Source organism: Trematomus bernacchii, unplaced genomic scaffold (assembly GCF_902827165.1).
Source record: "Trematomus bernacchii unplaced genomic scaffold, fTreBer1.1, whole genome shotgun sequence".
Classification (NCBI taxonomy): domain Eukaryota; kingdom Metazoa; phylum Chordata; class Actinopteri; order Perciformes; family Nototheniidae; genus Trematomus; species Trematomus bernacchii.
Window position 1 is genome coordinate 94,850 of NW_022987872.1, and position 17,155 is coordinate 112,004.

Sequence of the window (17,155 nt, forward strand, 5' to 3'; positions counted from 1 at the left end):
TTTCTGGAGGAATTGTGCAGTTTCTGAGGAACAGAAATATTGTTTTCTGGAATCACTTTAACTTTTTACAGGAAAATCTGCATTTCGGTTTGAGGGCTCAGAGACCCTGTTACTCTGGTTCAGACTACACCCTGATATATATATATATATATTATGTTATATTTAATATGTTATCCCCCTGGTGAAGGTGAAGCTGTGTATATGAATATATATATATTATATGTATATTATTTAAAGCTCTGGTGGAGGTGAAGCTGTGTATATTAATATATATATGATATGTATATATATATATATACATATCATATATATATTAACATTTCCTATATATATATATATTCTGTATAGCTCTGGTGGAGGTGAAGCTGTGGGCGATCGACCGGCAGTGCTTCCAGACCATCATGATGCGGACCGGTCTGATTAAACACGCCGAGTACATGGACTTCCTCAAGAGGTGACCGCATCACACAGAGCACATATTCATTCATTATTTATTATTATTTTTAGTGATCTATTTATTTAGTTTTGATTTGTTTTTGATTGAGCTATTTTTATTATTTAATTTTGAATTAGTTATTTTTTGTTATTATTTGTTTTAATGTTTTTTTTATATATATTTATATAATTACACAAACTAAGCCTCTTTTTATTAGATTTGTTTATTCGTACATTAATTTACTTTTTTATTCAGTCTTTTATCTGCATTTTTAGATTTATTTGACCTTTTTATTACTTTATTTGTTTATCTGCTTTTTTGGATTCACAATTTATTTTGGTTTTGTTGTTGTTTATTTACTTCTATAATAAAGTGTTGTTTCCTCAGCGTTCCCTCGTTCCAGGGCCTGTCCGAGGAGACTCTCAGTAAACTGGCCGACGTCATGGAGGAGGTGAGAACTAAACACGTTAGATTTTAACAAATAACAACAACAACAACAACAAATATAAACAAACATTTGCTGTGTTCAGACTCACTATGAAGACGGGGAGTTCATCGTCCGACAGGGAGCGACAGGAGACACCTTCTTCATCATCAGCAAGGGGAAGGTAATCTGTTTAATTATATTATACATTCATTATTATTAATAACTCATTAACCTGTCAATCACCTCGTCTCCAGGTGAACGTGACCCAGGAGGATCCGGCCAATCAGGAGACAGCTCACCTGAGAGAGCTCGGCCGTGGAGACTGGTTCGGAGAGAGAGCGCTGCAGGGGTGATGACATATATTATATTATATTCAATTATATTAAACTGGGAGAAGTGGAAATGTTCAGGAGAAAACAGTCAGAATATTTAGGAAAAAATATAAATATTTGGAGGAAAAACACGAAATATTTCTGGAAGTAATTTTAGAAATTAAAGAAAAACTAAGAGAAAATATTTGGAACATTTTATGATTTCTTGAGAGGAAAAAAAGGGAATGTTTCAGGTAAAAAAAGCCGAATATTTGAAGAACAATTGTCAAAATTAGAAATATATGTAATATTTTGTGTTGGAATATTTCTAGAAAAAATCATAAAAATAAAATGTCAGTATATTTAAAATAAAAGTCAAAATATTTCCATAAAACACGTTTTAAAGTACCTTTAGAAAAAAAGATGAATATACTGATTGATGCACATTTAATCAGTTAATGATATAAAGATTACTCAGAGAGATAAAGGGACATCACACTGAATATAAAGTGTTGTTCACATCTGTCTCTTCACATTGATGACTCACTTTACACCAATAAGATATTAAATGCACAACATACTAAACAAGATGTTGGAAACACTAGAGATGAACAGAACACAGGTCTGTTTCTTTAAACTTAAAGGAATGTGACGTATTGAACCTTTAAATCAGCCGCAGTGAAACATACGTGTTATACAAAATGTCTCCTGAGCTTTTCTGAGACCTTTCTCCCTCAGTATCGACTGAGAGGAACTCAGCACACGCTAAGAACACGCTAAGAACACGCTATCAACGCTAAAAGCCCCGACGCGTCTTCAGACATGGACCTGTTAGTGAGGAGGAATCTATACAGTCCCCACGTGTACTGCCAGACCAGCGTGTGTGTGTGTTTGTGTGTGTGTGTTGCTGCTAATGGTCTGAAGCCTCAGGAGAGACGTTTACACCTCCGCTCAGATCCTCAGTTTCCACTTTAAACCTCCTCTCCCCCGAGAGTCTTTTTAACTGCAGTAAAATACGACTGCTGCACACGCTCTGTTTCTCTTTTAACTTTACTTTATTATTATAAGAAAGAACCACCAGGAAAAGGGTTCAAAAGGGATAATTACAAGATGGAAAAATACAAATACTACGATATAAAAGTACGACTAGAGGAGAGAGAAAAAAAGCTCTGCTCTCAGAAATCAGTTGATAAACTATGGAAACAATATTCATAGAATCTTTGAAAACAAATCTGGATGTTTTGGAATATTTGGAGAAAATATTTGGATTATTACAAAATATATTTTGGATTATTTTGATCAAATATTTGGATTATTTTTGCAATATTGTGTGAGAAAAGTGTTTTTATTAGGAGGTAAAAAGTAAGATTTAGTTATAATTTAAAAATGATAAAAATGAATAATTTACTAATGTTATTTTTCACAGGGAGGATGTCAGGACGGCCAACGTCGTCGCGTCGGACACCGTCACCTGTCTGGTCATCGACCGCGAGTAAGTGACCCTTAGATAGAGAGAGAGATAGAGAGATAGAGAGATAGAGAGATAGATAGATAGATAGATAGATAGATGGATGGATGGATGATGGATGGATGGATGGATGGATGGATGGATAGATAGATAGATAGATAGATAGATAGATAGATAGATAGATAGATAGATAGATAGATAGATAGATAGATAGATAGATAGATAGATAGATAGATAGATAGATAGATAGATAGATAGATAGATAGATAGATAGATAGATGCTCTTCCAGAGGAGCAGAGAGTTCTCTTCAGGAGGAGATTTGTTATTAAGTTATTGTTGTGTTTCCTGTTCTCTCTTTGTGACAGCAGGAAATGAACTCAGTGTTTTCTGTGAAATGAACCTTTAACCCTGAGCTTTAGAGCCGCTGCTGCCCTCTGCTGGTCACCACCTCCAACTACACACACCATTTATCAAGTTCTATATTTGTATTTGATATAGTATTGTTTAAGTTATTGATTTAAAGGTAGTATATTTATAGTATAACTGTCTGCGTTCTGATTGGCTGTCTGCAGCTCCTTCAAGCACCTGATTGGTGGACTGGACGATGTTTCCAACAAAGGATACGAGGACGCTGAGCTGAAAGCAAAGTGAGTTCATCTGCACGTAATCAATATGACCGATGTCAGGGTGTGGATATCATACATCGTCAAGGGTTACCATTTATCTTAGGTGTTATTGTTTAAATTGTTATTTTTACATTTTATCAGGAGCAAAAAGAGGTTTTTAAAGATCATTGACTGCAAAGAAATATAGTAAATAAATAGTAAATAACATAATAAATAATTTCTATAACTCAATGACTGAATAAAGAAAACAGAAACTTTTCATGTTAAATGTAATGTTCAAAAAGCTCTTTATTGTTCTCACACTGCCTGTGCTGCAGCTCCTCTGCTCACCCTCCGTCTGAAACCAGAGCTGCTCTGATTGGTTAGCTGGCCGGCTCTGTTGTGATTGGTCAACCTGCTTAGAGATGTCCCGCCCCCTTAGCCATCACGCACAATGTGTTGGAGCGCTGGAGCGTGAGTGTTCCTCAGTGATGTCACCATGTTCCAGAGGTAAAGACATGGGTCCAATGGGGGCGTTTCAGACGGGGGGGGGGGGGGGGGGGGGGGGCATGTTGATCCCGTGTTCACAGAGTAACACGATCCTGTGATTATCTAATAAGAAGCTGCAGAGTGCACATCAGCACTGAGGCTTCATTCAGTGTTACTTTAAAGGTTACTTCATATTTACTTATATTTGAACATGATATATATTATATTATTGTATGTATATAATATCTTTCATATGGTTGTGTATGTTCATATTGTTATTTCTTAATGTAGATTATGTTAAATATCTTCGATTGTGTGAAGACAAAGAAACCTTTGTTCTTTTCCCATCAGCATCAGTGAGGTTTCTTTATCACTTTTTAAACAATCTTACAATTCTTTAGACTTTAGTAAACTATAAAAGGTGATGTTTTGCATTAAGAGAATATGTAATGTATAAATATATATATATGTATGCAGTTTGAGTTGTGTGGCAAAATATTATATTTCTTCTCATTAATGTGGGAAAACGTTCCATATCTCTTTATTATATATATCTATGTAATTATTATATAATTTATATTTATTGTTAATGTGCAACTGCAAACTCTGAAGGACACGCTAATCTCTTTTTCATTTGAACAAACTATTATTAGAGTGTTTATGTGACTGCAGCTCCTGTGTCTGATTCCAGGAAGCACACACACACACACACACACACACACACACACACACACACACACACACACACGCACACACACACACACACACACACACACACACACACACACACACACTCACACAGCACACACAGCACACACACACACACACACACACACACACACACACACACACACACACCACACACACAGCACACACACACACACACACACACACACACACACACACACACACACACACACACACACGCACACACACAGGTTGTGTTTTGTCTGAGATGTTGGAGGTGGCAGTCTCCTCCGCGCAGAACACAAACCCCATGTTCTCTTTCTTTGATGCAAATGTGTGACTTTAACAAGAAAATTGTTGTCTTTTATATCTTAGTAGATATTTGTTCCTTTTATATTTGGAAGTTTTTATTCTACATTTACGACTTTTTCTATTAAATTCTGATTTATTTATTATTTCTTTCTGAATATCACCTCCTCCGGCTCCAATATTTATTTATTTATCCATGAATCAAAGTAAATCTATAAGTCATCATGAACACATCTGTCCTCTGGTCTGAGGTCGGGACAGTGTGTCCTGTCTGTCCGTCCGTCTGTATTGAATGTCTGCGTTCACTGAGAGAACCTCTGAGCAATGTTTGCACCGGCTAAAAATACCCTTCAGCAGCCAGGCGGGTCTTCTCCGGCTGCGTGACGGTGTTTGGACATAAAGACGAAGCTCCCGGAGGTTTCCCTCAGTCTCTGCTTCGCTCTGTTGGACGTCCTCCAACTGAGACGCCAACAAACGCCTTCGAGGTCCTGGACTCAGAATCCCTTCAATCTCTGACGTTTGGTGTCTCTGGATCAGGACTCTATTTACCCTTGATGCCCTTTGAGCTGGAGGATCTGGCAGCCCCGTTGTGGCGCTGGTTCCCCCCGACCAGAACCTCGCTCCCCCCGACCAGAACCTCGCTCCCCCCGACCAGAACCTCGCTCCCCCCGACCAGAGCCTCGCTCCCCCCGACCAGAACCTCGCTCCCCCCGAACCGAACATCGCTCCCCCCGACCAGAGCCTCGCTCCCCCCGAACCGAACATCGCTCCCCCCGACCAGAGCCTCGCTCCCCCCGAACAGAACATCGCTCCCCCCCGACCAGAGCCTCGCTCCCCCCGAACAGAACATCGCTCCCCCCAAAAAAGACCTTGTTCCCCCCGACCAGAACCTGGTTCCCCCATTGGCGCTCCAACTGGAGGTCCAGACGGCTCTGCTGCAGACGCTCTGCCGGACCTTCTCCTGAGGAACCAGAACCGGCTCTAATTAGACGGGTTTCTTCACACTTTTGTACTTTTTTGACCAAAGGTTTGGACGACTCTGAGGTCCAGGTCTTGTTCCAGTCCTCAAAGACTGCAGGGTTATATTATCGCAATCGTTTTACGTCCAAACCAAGTCTTTGGTGTTAAACCAGACTACAGACTTTCTCTGATCTTTCTATACAGACCACTTTCATTTGAAGCCAGTTTCAAACCATTCTTTGCCAAATGAAGAATACTTTGATATCGCTCTCTTAGATCACAACTAGCTTTACGTCATTGTATTACTGTGTTAGATTGAGACCAGTTTCTAGTCTGGATTAGTGTGAGGAAAATCTTCCTGACCAGTTTGAAGCCAGGTTTATTCTAGATGATATTAAAACCAGATTCATTTTAGCTTCAGATTAGATTGAAGCCTTTGGTTTAAGGGAAGTTTAGGCCGTTTTGATTCATTTGCAACCATTTGTTTTAAAACCCAGTATCATCTTTAGACCACTTTAGGATCAAGAGGAAGTACACACAGTTGGAAAAAACGATTTAAATTCAACGTTTTCCACTTTGGTCCGTTTTTTGACCGAGGAATTGGACGACGGTCATCTGCAAGTCCTACTCTTCTCAAAGACTGCACAGAGTTGATGTCTCTCTGGTGGTGAACTGGACTAAAGACTGCACAGAGTTGATGTCTCTCCGGTGGTGAACTGGACTAAAGACGGGGAGGAAGAACGAGGTGTTTTCTGATCCGTGGGTTAAACAGAGTTTAGAGATGAGGGAGCTGCTTCCCCTCCCGCTGAGGCGGCAGAGAGCTGCGTCCTCCCCCATCACCTCCTTCTCCATCCACACCTCCAAGAAGTTCCCCTTCTTCCACGTGGTGAAATGCTGCAGGTACCGAACCACCGTCCGGACAACTGCTGGCTTTTATGTTGATATGAAGATTCTTAAAGCAGACCTGTATATTCACTGAAACTGTAACGTGTGCAATAAATGAGTTCTCTAAGAGTAAAGGCGCACTGTTCTGTGAGTATGGGTCTGAAGCCCTACATGTACCTTGACTTTTACCTGCTTGATCTACAAGGCTGTTTTAGAATGTCCGGATGATGTGTCCTATAATATATATCTATGTCTGGATGATGTGTCCTATAATATATATCTATGTCTGGTGTGTGTTTCAGGTACGAGGCGGAGGACGCCTTCTTCTCCAGCCTGAAGCTGACCGACTTCAACATCATCGACACGCTGGGGGTCGGAGGCTTCGGACGCGTCGAGATGGTCAGTTTATAAAACTATAGAAAGTTAGATTTGAATAACATATTGATCTTTATTTATACTGATGGGTTTAAGATGTCCTTCTTTATTGGGGGAGACCGGAAAGACTGATCAGTGTGATCCACTTTCAAATGACATTTAATCACATTATGTATAACCTTCTTCAGAGTGTGTTGAAGCCAGTTTCAGACTGGACACATCATACATTATCATTTTGTAAGACTCATTTCTGTTTCCAGTTCAGGGTCAAGTCATTTCATGTGACTGTGAACCTTCAGACATAGCGTGTGTGTGTGTGTGTGTGTGTGTGTGTGTGTGTGTGTGTGTGTGTGTGTGTGTGTGTGTGTGTGTGTGTGTGTGTGTGTGTGTGTGTGTGTGTGTGTGTGTGTGTGTGTGTGTGTGTGTGTGTGTGTGTGTGTGTGTGTGTGTGTGTGTGTGTGTGTGTGTGTGTGTGTGTGTGTGTGTGTCTAGGTGTGTGTGGGCTATTTGCAGTAACTTTCCACTATCAGTGCAGGTAACTGGAGACCAGTCCTCATGTGATCAGAGTCTCCTCTTCAGTAAAGTCTCAGGTGTTAAACTTATTAACTAATCATTCAGTTATTTCATCAGTTGAATTACCACAGCGTCCTTTGATTGCATCGTGTACAATATTTGTTAAACTGTGTGCGTACATAAGCAGTGGTGCAATGGGGGGGGGTTAGGGTACTGAAGGTCTGGGGGGGGGAACCCTGCAAAGGGTTTGCCCAAAAACAGGAAGGAATCCCCGCAGTGGGTCTCCCAGCATGCATCTGGAGATATTTTAAGCTTTTTACTTACTATGCTAGCAGTTTCCCTCCGTTTCTATTCACTATGCTAAGCTGCGCTAACCAGCTGTTGCATCATATTTACTGACACGAGAGACGAGTCCAGAAATAGAGGAGTGTGTCATGTTCTATATTAAGAGGTGTGTGTGTGTGTGTGTGTGTGTGTGTGTGTGTGTGTGTGTGTGTGTGTGTGTGTCTGTGTGTGTGTCTGTGTGTGTCTGTGTGTCTGTGTGTCTGTGTGTGTGTCTGTGTGTGTGTGTTGTGTGTGTCTGTGTGTGTGTCTGTGTCTGTGTGTGTGTCTGTGTCTGTGTGTGTCTGTGTCTGTGTGTGTGTGTCTGTGTGTGTGTGTCTGTGTCTGTGTGTGTGTGTGTGTGTCTGTGTGTGTGTGTCTGTGTGTGTGTGTCTGTGTGTGTCTGTGTCTGTGTCTGTGTCTGTGTGTGTGTGTGTGTGTGTGTGTGTCTGTGTGTGTGTGTCTGTGTGTGTGTGTGTGTGTGTGGTCTGTGTCTGTGTGTGTGTGTGTGTGTGTGTGTCTGTGTGTGTGTGTGTGTGTGTGTGTGTGTGTGTGTGTCTGTGTGTGTGTGTCTGTGTGTGTGTGTCTGTGTCTGTGTCTGTGTGTGTGTGTGTGTGTGTCTGTGTCTGTGTCTGTGTCTGTGTATGTGTGTGTGTGTGTGTGTGTGTGTGTGTCTGTGTCTGTGTCCGTGTGTCTGTGTCTGTGTGTGTCTGTCTGTCTGTGTTTGTGTGTGTGTGTGTGTGTGTGTGTGTCTGTGTGTGTGTGTGTGTGTGTGTGTGTGTGTGTGTGTGTCTGTGTCTGTGTCTGTGTCTGTGTGTGTGTGTGTGTGTGTGTGTGTGTGTGTGTGTGTGTCTGTGTCTGTGTCTGTGTGTGTGTGTGTGTCTGTGTCTGTGTGTGTGTGTGTGTCTGTGTGTGTGTGTCTGTGTCTGTGTGTGTGTGTGTGTGTGTGTGTGTGTGTGTGTGTGTGTCTGTGTCTGTGTCTGTGTCTGTGTGTGTGTGTGTGTGTGTGTCTGTGTCTGTGTCTGTGTGTGTGTGTGTGTGTGTGTTCCTATAAGTTGTTACATAATGTATTTTATTAACCTTAGATGTTATCAATAAAGTCCGTACAGATAGGCGTGTGTTACTTCCTGTGCAGGTGGAGCTGACTTCCTGTCTGCTCTTCTTCTTCTTCTTCTTCTTCTTCTTCAGGTGCAGCTGAAGAGCGACGAGGCGAAGACGTTTGCGATGAAGATCCTGAAGAAGCGTCACATCGTGGACACGAGGCAGCAGGAGCACATCCGCTCTGAGAAACACATCATGACTGAGGCGCACTGCGACTTCATCGTCAGGTCAGAGAAGCACAGCATCGTCTTCATCGTCTTCATCATCTTCATCATTTTCATCATCTTCATCCTGAATTTCCCCACAGGGATGAATAAAGCTCCATCTTATCTTATCTTCATCTTCATAACTGGTCCATTTATATTGAACTCATTAGTTGAATATACATTTGATGTTTTCTTTTGATATAATTCATTTAGTTATAAACATAAATATCTTGTATGAAGGAATGTTATCCAACTATACATTACATTTTACTCAGATCATTCCTAAAGTTTAACACATTTCAAAACAATATCTACTTTCAAAACTCAAATGTGTTTCTTTGCTCCTGGATTTCAAAATAAAAGCTTCCCTAAAAGAGAGTTTGTTTGGTGTTTGGCAGCATTGCTAAAATGTTGTCACTTAATATCACAATTCAAATATATTCACTTCCCCTGGTGAACAATTAGAAACCGGGAGGAAAATGATATCGGCTATTGTATTAAATACAGATGAAATAAATAGGTAACACATCAAATACTTTAACAGCAAACCTAGTATTTGTCTCTACATATGAATGATGTTTGTTTTCTGTTACTGCAGGCTGTACCGGACATTTAAAGACAGTAAATATCTGTACATGCTGATGGAGGCTTGTCTGGGAGGAGAGGTGTGGACGATTCTCAGAGACAGGTACAATCTTTCATTTCATATGTAATCTGCATTTACTGCACCTGTGTCTCTGGGTTAAAGGTTGGACCTTCAGCCTCCTGAAGGGGTTCAAACGTCCTCAGATCCCTCAGCGCCTCACAGTTCCTCCACCGTTGTGTTTTTCAGAGGTTCGTTCGAAGACTCGACCACCAGGTTCTACACGGCCTGCGTCGTGGAGGCGCTCGCTTACCTGCACGCTAAAGGCATCATTTACCGAGACCTGAAACCTGAAAACCTCATCCTGGACAGCCGGGGCTACGCCAAGATAGTAATTACATGTCTCCTCTTATTCTGTCCCTGATGCATGTTCTGTCCCTGATGTTCTGTCCCTGATGTTCTGTCCCTGATGTTCTGTCCCTGATGTTCTGTCCCTGATGCATGTTCTGTCCCTGATGCATGTTCTGTCCCTGATGCATGTTCTGTCCCTGATGTTCTGTCCCTGATATTCTGTCCCTGATGTTCTGTCCCTGATGCATGTTCTGTCCCTGATGTTCTGTCCCTGATGTTCTGTCCCTGATGTTCTGTCCCTGATGTTCTGTCCCTGACGCATGTTCTGTCCCTGATGCATGTTCTGTCCCTGATGTTCTGTCCCTGACGCATGTTCTGTCCCTGATGCATGTTCTGTCCCTGATGCATGTTCTGTCCCTGATGTTCTGTCCCTGATGCATGTTCTGTCCCTGATGTTCTGTCCCTGATGTTCTGTCCCTGATGCATGTTCTGTCCCTGATGCATGTTCTGTCCCTGATTGCATGTTCTGTCCCTGAGTTGTCCTGATGTTCTGTCCCTGATGTTCTGTCCCTGATGCATGTTCTGTCCCTGATGTTCTGTCCCTGATGCATGTTCTGTCCCTGATGTTCTGTCCCTGATGTTCTGTCCCTGATGTTCTGTCCCTGATGTTCTGTCCCTGATGCATGTTCTGTCCCTGATGTTCTGTCCCTGATGCATGTTCTGTCCCTGATGTTCTGTCCCTGATGCATGTTCTGTCCCTGATGTTCTGTCCCTGATGTTCTGTCCCTGATGTTCTGTCCCTGATGTTCTGTCCCTGATGCATGTTCTGTCCCTGATGTTCTGTCCCTGATGTTCTGTCCCTGATGCATGTTCTGTCCCTGATGTTCTGTCCCTGATGCATGTTCTGTCCCTGATGTTCTGTCCCTGATGCATGTTCTGTCCCTGATGTTCTGTCCCTGATGCATGTTCTGTCCCTGATGTTCTGTCCCTGATGCATGTTCTGTCCCTGATGTTCTGTCCCTGATGCATGTTCTGTCCCTGATGTTCTGTTCCTGATGTTCTGTCCACGCTAAGGTTGGCAGATAGCATAACAAATATCAGAAGGAGAGTCGGACACAAGAGTGTAGTTTAGACGGTTGAAATCTTTAGTCTTCTCTTTCCATCCATTCCATATCTTTTTTGTAAAACTGAAACAAAATGACATCTTAACTGCTCACAATAGCTTCTATGCACATCACACATTTCCATGTTAACTTAAGTTGCTTCAACAGTTTGCTATTTATTTCAAACACAAGTTTAATATGTAAAGTCATTCTAAACAAAGAAAAAGGTGATAAAGTCAAGTAAAGGCTTCCAAGGCACAAGTTTGAGAGAGTCCTTCTCCCGAGCCACATGAGAAATAGAGCGGTGCAGGGAGGACGTCTTCACCCTGCAGGAAGCTGCTGGTTCCCTCGTCTCAGAGCCAATGGGATTTCTCCAGAGGATTTAGGAAAAGAGCTGGAAATAAGATCTGTGGAAACGAACCTGTTTGATAAATGCACGTTTTGTTCAGCCGGATAATCTCCACATGTCTTCCCTACTTTTATAATGTTCTAATCATAACTCTAATCTCCAGAAGCAAAATGCTAACGTGATGTTATAAAGGAACTACAGGCGAGTCCAGCAGCACGACTTCAACGTCACGCCAACTTCAGATCCATATTCAAACACACAGATTCTAAATGGTACGAGTTGAAGCGTTTGTTTGAACAGTTAGCAGGAGGCAGGGACTTGCTTTCAAGCAGAACAGGGCTAACTAACTTAGAGGAGTGTTTACGTGTTCGGTGTAATGACGTACAACGGCCTCCACGACTTCTGTAGTCCTATTCAGCCACTTGGTAACAACCATCGTTTTTCAGACACGTGAACTCTTCAGAAATCACTAGTGGGGTCACTGCTGATGGATTTAATGTCCTAGAACAAACCGTGATCCGTCTCTTCAATGTGTCTCAACCACAGACCTTATTTCCAGATATTTTCCAAAATCCTATGGAGAGATCCCATTGGCTCTGAGACGAGGGAACAGGAAGTGGAGAAATGCTGACTCACTTCCTGGTTTTAGGACTCGTCACTGCACCACTCTATTGTTTGTGTCCCAGAACTGTCTCTGCCTTCCTAACCCTATGATCTGGGCAAATCAGAAAACACCAACCATTCATGGCGAATGACCAAAAGGTGGCGCTAAAGACAGTGACCCTTTGGGCAACAGAATGTGTGCCATGACACCTCTTAAAACACATTTACAGGTAGAAGAAGAGAAGAGACCTGTTTGATTCATTCATTTGTTTTCCAGGTGGATTTTGGTTTCGCCAAGAAGATCGGTTTCTGTAAGAAGACGTGGACGTTCTGCGGGACGCCGGAGTACGTGGCCCCGGAGATCATCCTCAACAAGGGCCACGATGTCTCCGCAGATTACTGGTCTCTGGGCATCCTGATGTACGAGCTGCTGACCGGCAGGTGAGGACACTCACAGTGGGGGGGCAGAAAGTAGTAAATGTTACCGTCCAGTGTCCTTCAGCGTCTCTCTGTGTCCGCAGTCCGCCCTTCTCAGCTCCAGACCCAATGAAGACCTACAACGTCATCCTGAGAGGCATCGACATGATCGAGTTCCCCAAGAAGATCACCAAGAACGCCGCCAACCTCATCAAGAAGCTCTGCAGGTAGGAGGGTCTGTAGGTAAAGGGGGTCTGTAGGTAGGAGGGTCTGTAGGTAGGAGGGTCTGTAGGTAGGAGGGTCTGTAGGTAAAGGGGTCTGTAGGTAGGAGGGTCTGTAGGTAGGAGGGTCTGTAGGTAAAGGAGGTCTGTAGGTAGGAGGGTCTGTAGGTAGGAGGGTCTGCAGGTAGGAGGGTCTGTAGGTAGGAGGGTCTGTAGGTAGGAGGGTCTGTAGGTAAAGGAGGTCTGTAGGTTGGAGGGTCTGTAGGTAAAGGAGGTCTGTAGGTAGGAGGGTCTGTAGGTAAAGGAGGTCTGTAGGTAAAGGAGGTCTGTAGGTAGGAGGGTCTGTAGGTAGGAGGGTCTGTAGGTAAAGGGGTTTGTAGGTAGGAGGGTCTGTAGGTAAAGGAGGTCTGTAGGTAGGAGGGTCTGTAGTTAAAGGAGGTCTGTAGGTAAAGGAGGTCTGTAGGTAGGAGGGTCTGTAGGTAAAGGGGTCTGTAGGTAAAGGAGGTCTGTAGGTAAAGGAGGTCTGTAGGTAGGAGGGTCTGTAGGTAAAGGGGTCTGTCGGTAAAGGGGTCTGTAGGTAGGAGGGTTTGTAGGTAGGAGGGTCTGTAGGTTGGAGGGTCTGTAGGTACAGGAGGTCTGTAGGTAAAGGGGTCTGTAGGTAGGAGGGTTTGTAGGTAGGAGGGTCTGTAGGTGGGAGGGTCTGTAGGTAAGGGGGTCTGTAGGTAAGGGGGTCTGTAGGTAAGGGGGTCTGCAGTTAAAGGGGGTCAAAATTCAGTTTCCGTCACCAAAATAAATCAAAGTTTGTGTCCACAGAGATAATCCCTCGGAGAGGCTGGGAAACCTGAAAAACGGCGTCAAAGACATCCAGAAACACAAGTAAGACTGCCAACACCTGATTGGCTGTTTCAGCTCTCACTTAACTGATAAGACAAAATAAAACTAACCTGTGTCTCTGTGTTCAGGTGGTTTGAAGGTTTTAACTGGGAGGGTCTCAAGAAAGGAACGCTGACCCCGCCCATCACACCTGATGTGAGTGCAAGGCCGTCAGAGAGTTAAGCTTGTTTCCAGTCTGCCGGTGTTTCAGGTGTTTGACTCTGCGTTGTTCTTTCCAGGTTTCGTCTCCAACCGACACCAGTAACTTCGACAGTTTCCCTGAAGACACAGATGAGCCTCCACCGGACGACATCTCCGGTTGGGATTACGACTTTTAGTCCAGTATGGTTCAGAAACCTTACACCTGCCAGTGAGGTCCAAACCTGAGAGAAAGACGACTTCTCACAAGGTCGTCATGCACCTTTGCCTGAGTTGTTTTAAAAGCGTTGCTGGACTCTGTGGGAGTGAAACCCTGAATGATCTGAAGCCACAAAGTGATACAAGCACCAAATGTGGAAAATGCAGCAGAGGGAAATCTCGCTAATCAAACAGGTCTTATTAAAAGGAACCTGAGATACCGGAACACCTGAGAGCTAGAAGATTAAGGTAGTCCAAGGACGAGACAAACCACCTGTTCACGCCACTGTTTCCAAGACCAGGGCCACTTGTTTACAAGATCTGCAAATACATCATAGAAATCTCAGAGTGAGGCAATCCTGGTCCAAACTGACCAGTCTGACTTTCACACCTCCAGAAAGTCATCCTCCAGATTTCAGAGAGCTGGAACAAAGACGTTTTGTAAAGCTTAATGTTCCTTTGAACCGAGAACAGCCCTGAGTCCTTGTTTGGCTGCAGCTGAACTTTGGGTATGTCCGTCCAGCAGCAATCGCTCACACAGTTCAGGCTTGCTTTATGTCCTGTGTATTGCTTCAAGACTTCCTGTGCAATATATTGCTGCAAGAAAATTGATTATGATGTCTTTAAGAGAAGGAAATTAGCCCTAAAGGTCTGATGGTAACACATACACGATCTTTGTTTCGGCCAAAGAGTACGAGAAAGTAAAAGTAATTCTTCAACTGCAGCTGCAAGCACGGGTATCTCCACACACCACAGTACAGGCCTTGCTTTAAGTCCTATATAATGCTGCAGCTCTTAAAGGTACCTTAGTTAATGACGACTGCCGGAAACCGGCTGCAAAAACCCTGACACTGAATCGGAGTAAAGCTAAAGAAATCTTGTCACAAAGTGCTTTCCAGAAACACACAAGGATTACGATGTCAACGTGCAGAGTCTTGCACATATTCAACCAAATGGACATACAGCACAGCTAACCTGGGGGAAGGGTATCCCAGTGAAGAGAGAGGCTTACTGGTGTGGTTCAGGAGCATTCATAGGTGGTGGCTCCATGTGGACCGTAGTGGGTTAACCCAGCGACAAAGGACGGAGGGGTTGGTTACTACCTCAGTAAGATGACCCAGAAGTATGGCGTTGGTCTAATTGTGTTTAACAAATGAAAAGACAACATCCTGATCACATCAGAGACAACATGGCGATGTCTATCTGCAGCCAATGGGAAGCCTCTCTCAAGTGTCCTTTCTGGCAATGTGCTGTGATATCCGGAAGCCATTCTGGTTGGGGCTTTCCTGACTCTGTGAAGGTTTGGCTCTCTGGGGTCAGGCTGGAGGAACGACTGAATCTCTGAAGAGGTCACCGTGATGCCTTCTCTTCTCATTTCATATTGGGAACGGTAAATCCAAAGACGGTGTGGCAGCTGCAGCGCTGCGGAGGAGATACGAACATTTCTAACTTTAAACGTTCCTTTTCTCCTTCCTTATGGTGTGGATCATAGCATGAGAAAACTCAGATTTTGTACTTATTTCCAAATGTTCCTACATACTTTTTGCACACATGCACATTTAAATCTTGCAGCCACATGCACGACACAGTTTCATTGGTTGTGAAGTGTTTCAGCGAGTTTAAGGACTATTTCTATTTCCTGTCCGATGATCGAGATATACTTGCTTTTCCGACATGTACTCATCAACTCAACGTAATGTATTTAAAATGATCAAATGCAAATAATAATGAAACTTAAGACAATTCAAAGTTCAAATAGGGATGAATAATAGATTCTTCTTTCTATCTAAGTTCACAGTTTTGTATTTTTTTTGTCGTTACAGTTTAACTTATTCTCTAAATGTTCACAAAAATCGTATTTACAACCAATTTGGACATTATGATGAGTTAAAGGCACATGGTGTTCAGGTTTCATGCTTGCAGTAACTCCGCTTTGACTTGAAGTAGACGTACGGTCTTTGTATTTCTTCCAGAGTGAAACCATATCAACAGATACGTCTATTTATTTATATTTTGTATTAATATTCTGTGGCCTTTCGTAAATGCAGCTAACGTCGTCTCAGCGGTCTGAATCAGTTTCGTGATATTCTGTGAACTCTGCATGAACATATTGGAGCATTTCATTTTCTCCACAAGACGACGGCAGGTTTCAAAGAGGCCCTATTCTGCTTTGTTCACTTCTGGAACATCGTGACATCACTATGTAACACTCAAGCTCCTATAGGGTAGCGCTCCAACACATTGTACGTGATAGGCTAAGGGGCGGGACATCTCTAAGCGGTTGACCAGCTCTGGTTTCAGACAGAGGGTGAAAAGAGGTGCTGCAGCATAAAGAGCATGTCACAGTCAGAAATGCAAATAAAGTCTGAGATTATAAAGTCATACATTTGTTAGAAAAACAATTATACATTTTATTTTGCAAATCTTAGGCTTTGAAGTTGGGGATTAAATTATATATATTTATTTTTTTGTTATCGTTTTATAATTATGCTCTAGTAAATTCTCTGAATATTAACCGGAATATATGAATCTATTCCGGTTAAGAGTCGTAATATTAACTCACCGTCACACTGCCAGCAGACGGCTTGATTTTATATTCAGCTAAAAAACATTTTAGAGATATATATAATTAATAATAAATATTAGTGATGATATTTTGTGGTTATCAGAAGGTATCTCAGATGTATTTGTATATACTGGAAATATAGTATTTTATGATGTGTCAGCTGTTTCTAGATGATCATTATTAGTGGCTGTCATGTTTTTGCCATGTGTTAAAAAAGCTTTATTTAATATGACTGTTACAAATGAAATAAAACACTTTTTGCAGAAGTAGTTTGTTCTGTTTGAAAAAGATATCTGGGCTTTGTTCCTTATTTCAGGTAAAGACACATTTTTGGGGGAGAAATATTTCATATTTAAAAGCCATTTATTTGAAATGTAACTGATGCTTTTTATTGTTATATTTTTGTATTTAGGCTTCATTTATTTCCATATTGTAGTCCTGTGCAGGCAAGGTGTTGTCTACAATATGTTGTACTTTCTAGTTGGGTTGCAATGTAGGGGACTTGAAATCTCCTTGCTCACGTTGTGGTAGAAGGGAACGAGGAAGTAGACAAATTAGCTAAACTATTGTTAAAAAGACTGTCAAAAGACATACAAATACCATTTAGTCAAACAGAGGTTAAAACCATTATTAATGTT

The 17,155-nt window shown here is 42.4% G+C and overlaps 1 protein-coding gene across 2 annotated transcripts in view; it reads left to right on the forward strand.

Annotated features, from left to right (window-relative positions):
* prkg1b (protein kinase cGMP-dependent 1b) overlaps positions 1-16,776 on the forward strand; it is a 45,951-nt gene extending 29,175 nt beyond the window's left edge. Inside the window, exons 5-19 of one of the 2 annotated variants that reach the window (XM_034113860.1) lie at positions 349-454; positions 824-887; positions 967-1,044; positions 1,118-1,212; positions 2,601-2,666; positions 3,216-3,290; positions 6,881-6,977; positions 8,976-9,115; positions 9,693-9,782; positions 9,927-10,068; positions 12,361-12,524; positions 12,605-12,727; positions 13,535-13,597; positions 13,684-13,750; positions 13,834-16,776. In XM_034113860.1, the coding sequence (XP_033969751.1) occupies positions 349-454; positions 824-887; positions 967-1,044; positions 1,118-1,212; positions 2,601-2,666; positions 3,216-3,290; positions 6,881-6,977; positions 8,976-9,115; positions 9,693-9,782; positions 9,927-10,068; positions 12,361-12,524; positions 12,605-12,727; positions 13,535-13,597; positions 13,684-13,750; positions 13,834-13,932 (1,469 nt within the window). In that variant the 3' untranslated portion in view covers positions 13,933-16,776. Of the gene's footprint in view, positions 1-348; positions 455-823; positions 888-966; positions 1,045-1,117; positions 1,213-2,600; positions 2,667-3,215; positions 3,291-3,730; positions 3,759-6,880; positions 6,978-8,975; positions 9,116-9,692; positions 9,783-9,926; positions 10,069-12,360; positions 12,525-12,604; positions 12,728-13,534; positions 13,598-13,683; positions 13,751-13,833 lie in introns of those variants that run through there. The other variant, XM_034113861.1, reaches the window with a different exon arrangement.
* Positions 16,777-17,155: the final 379 nt, after the last annotated feature.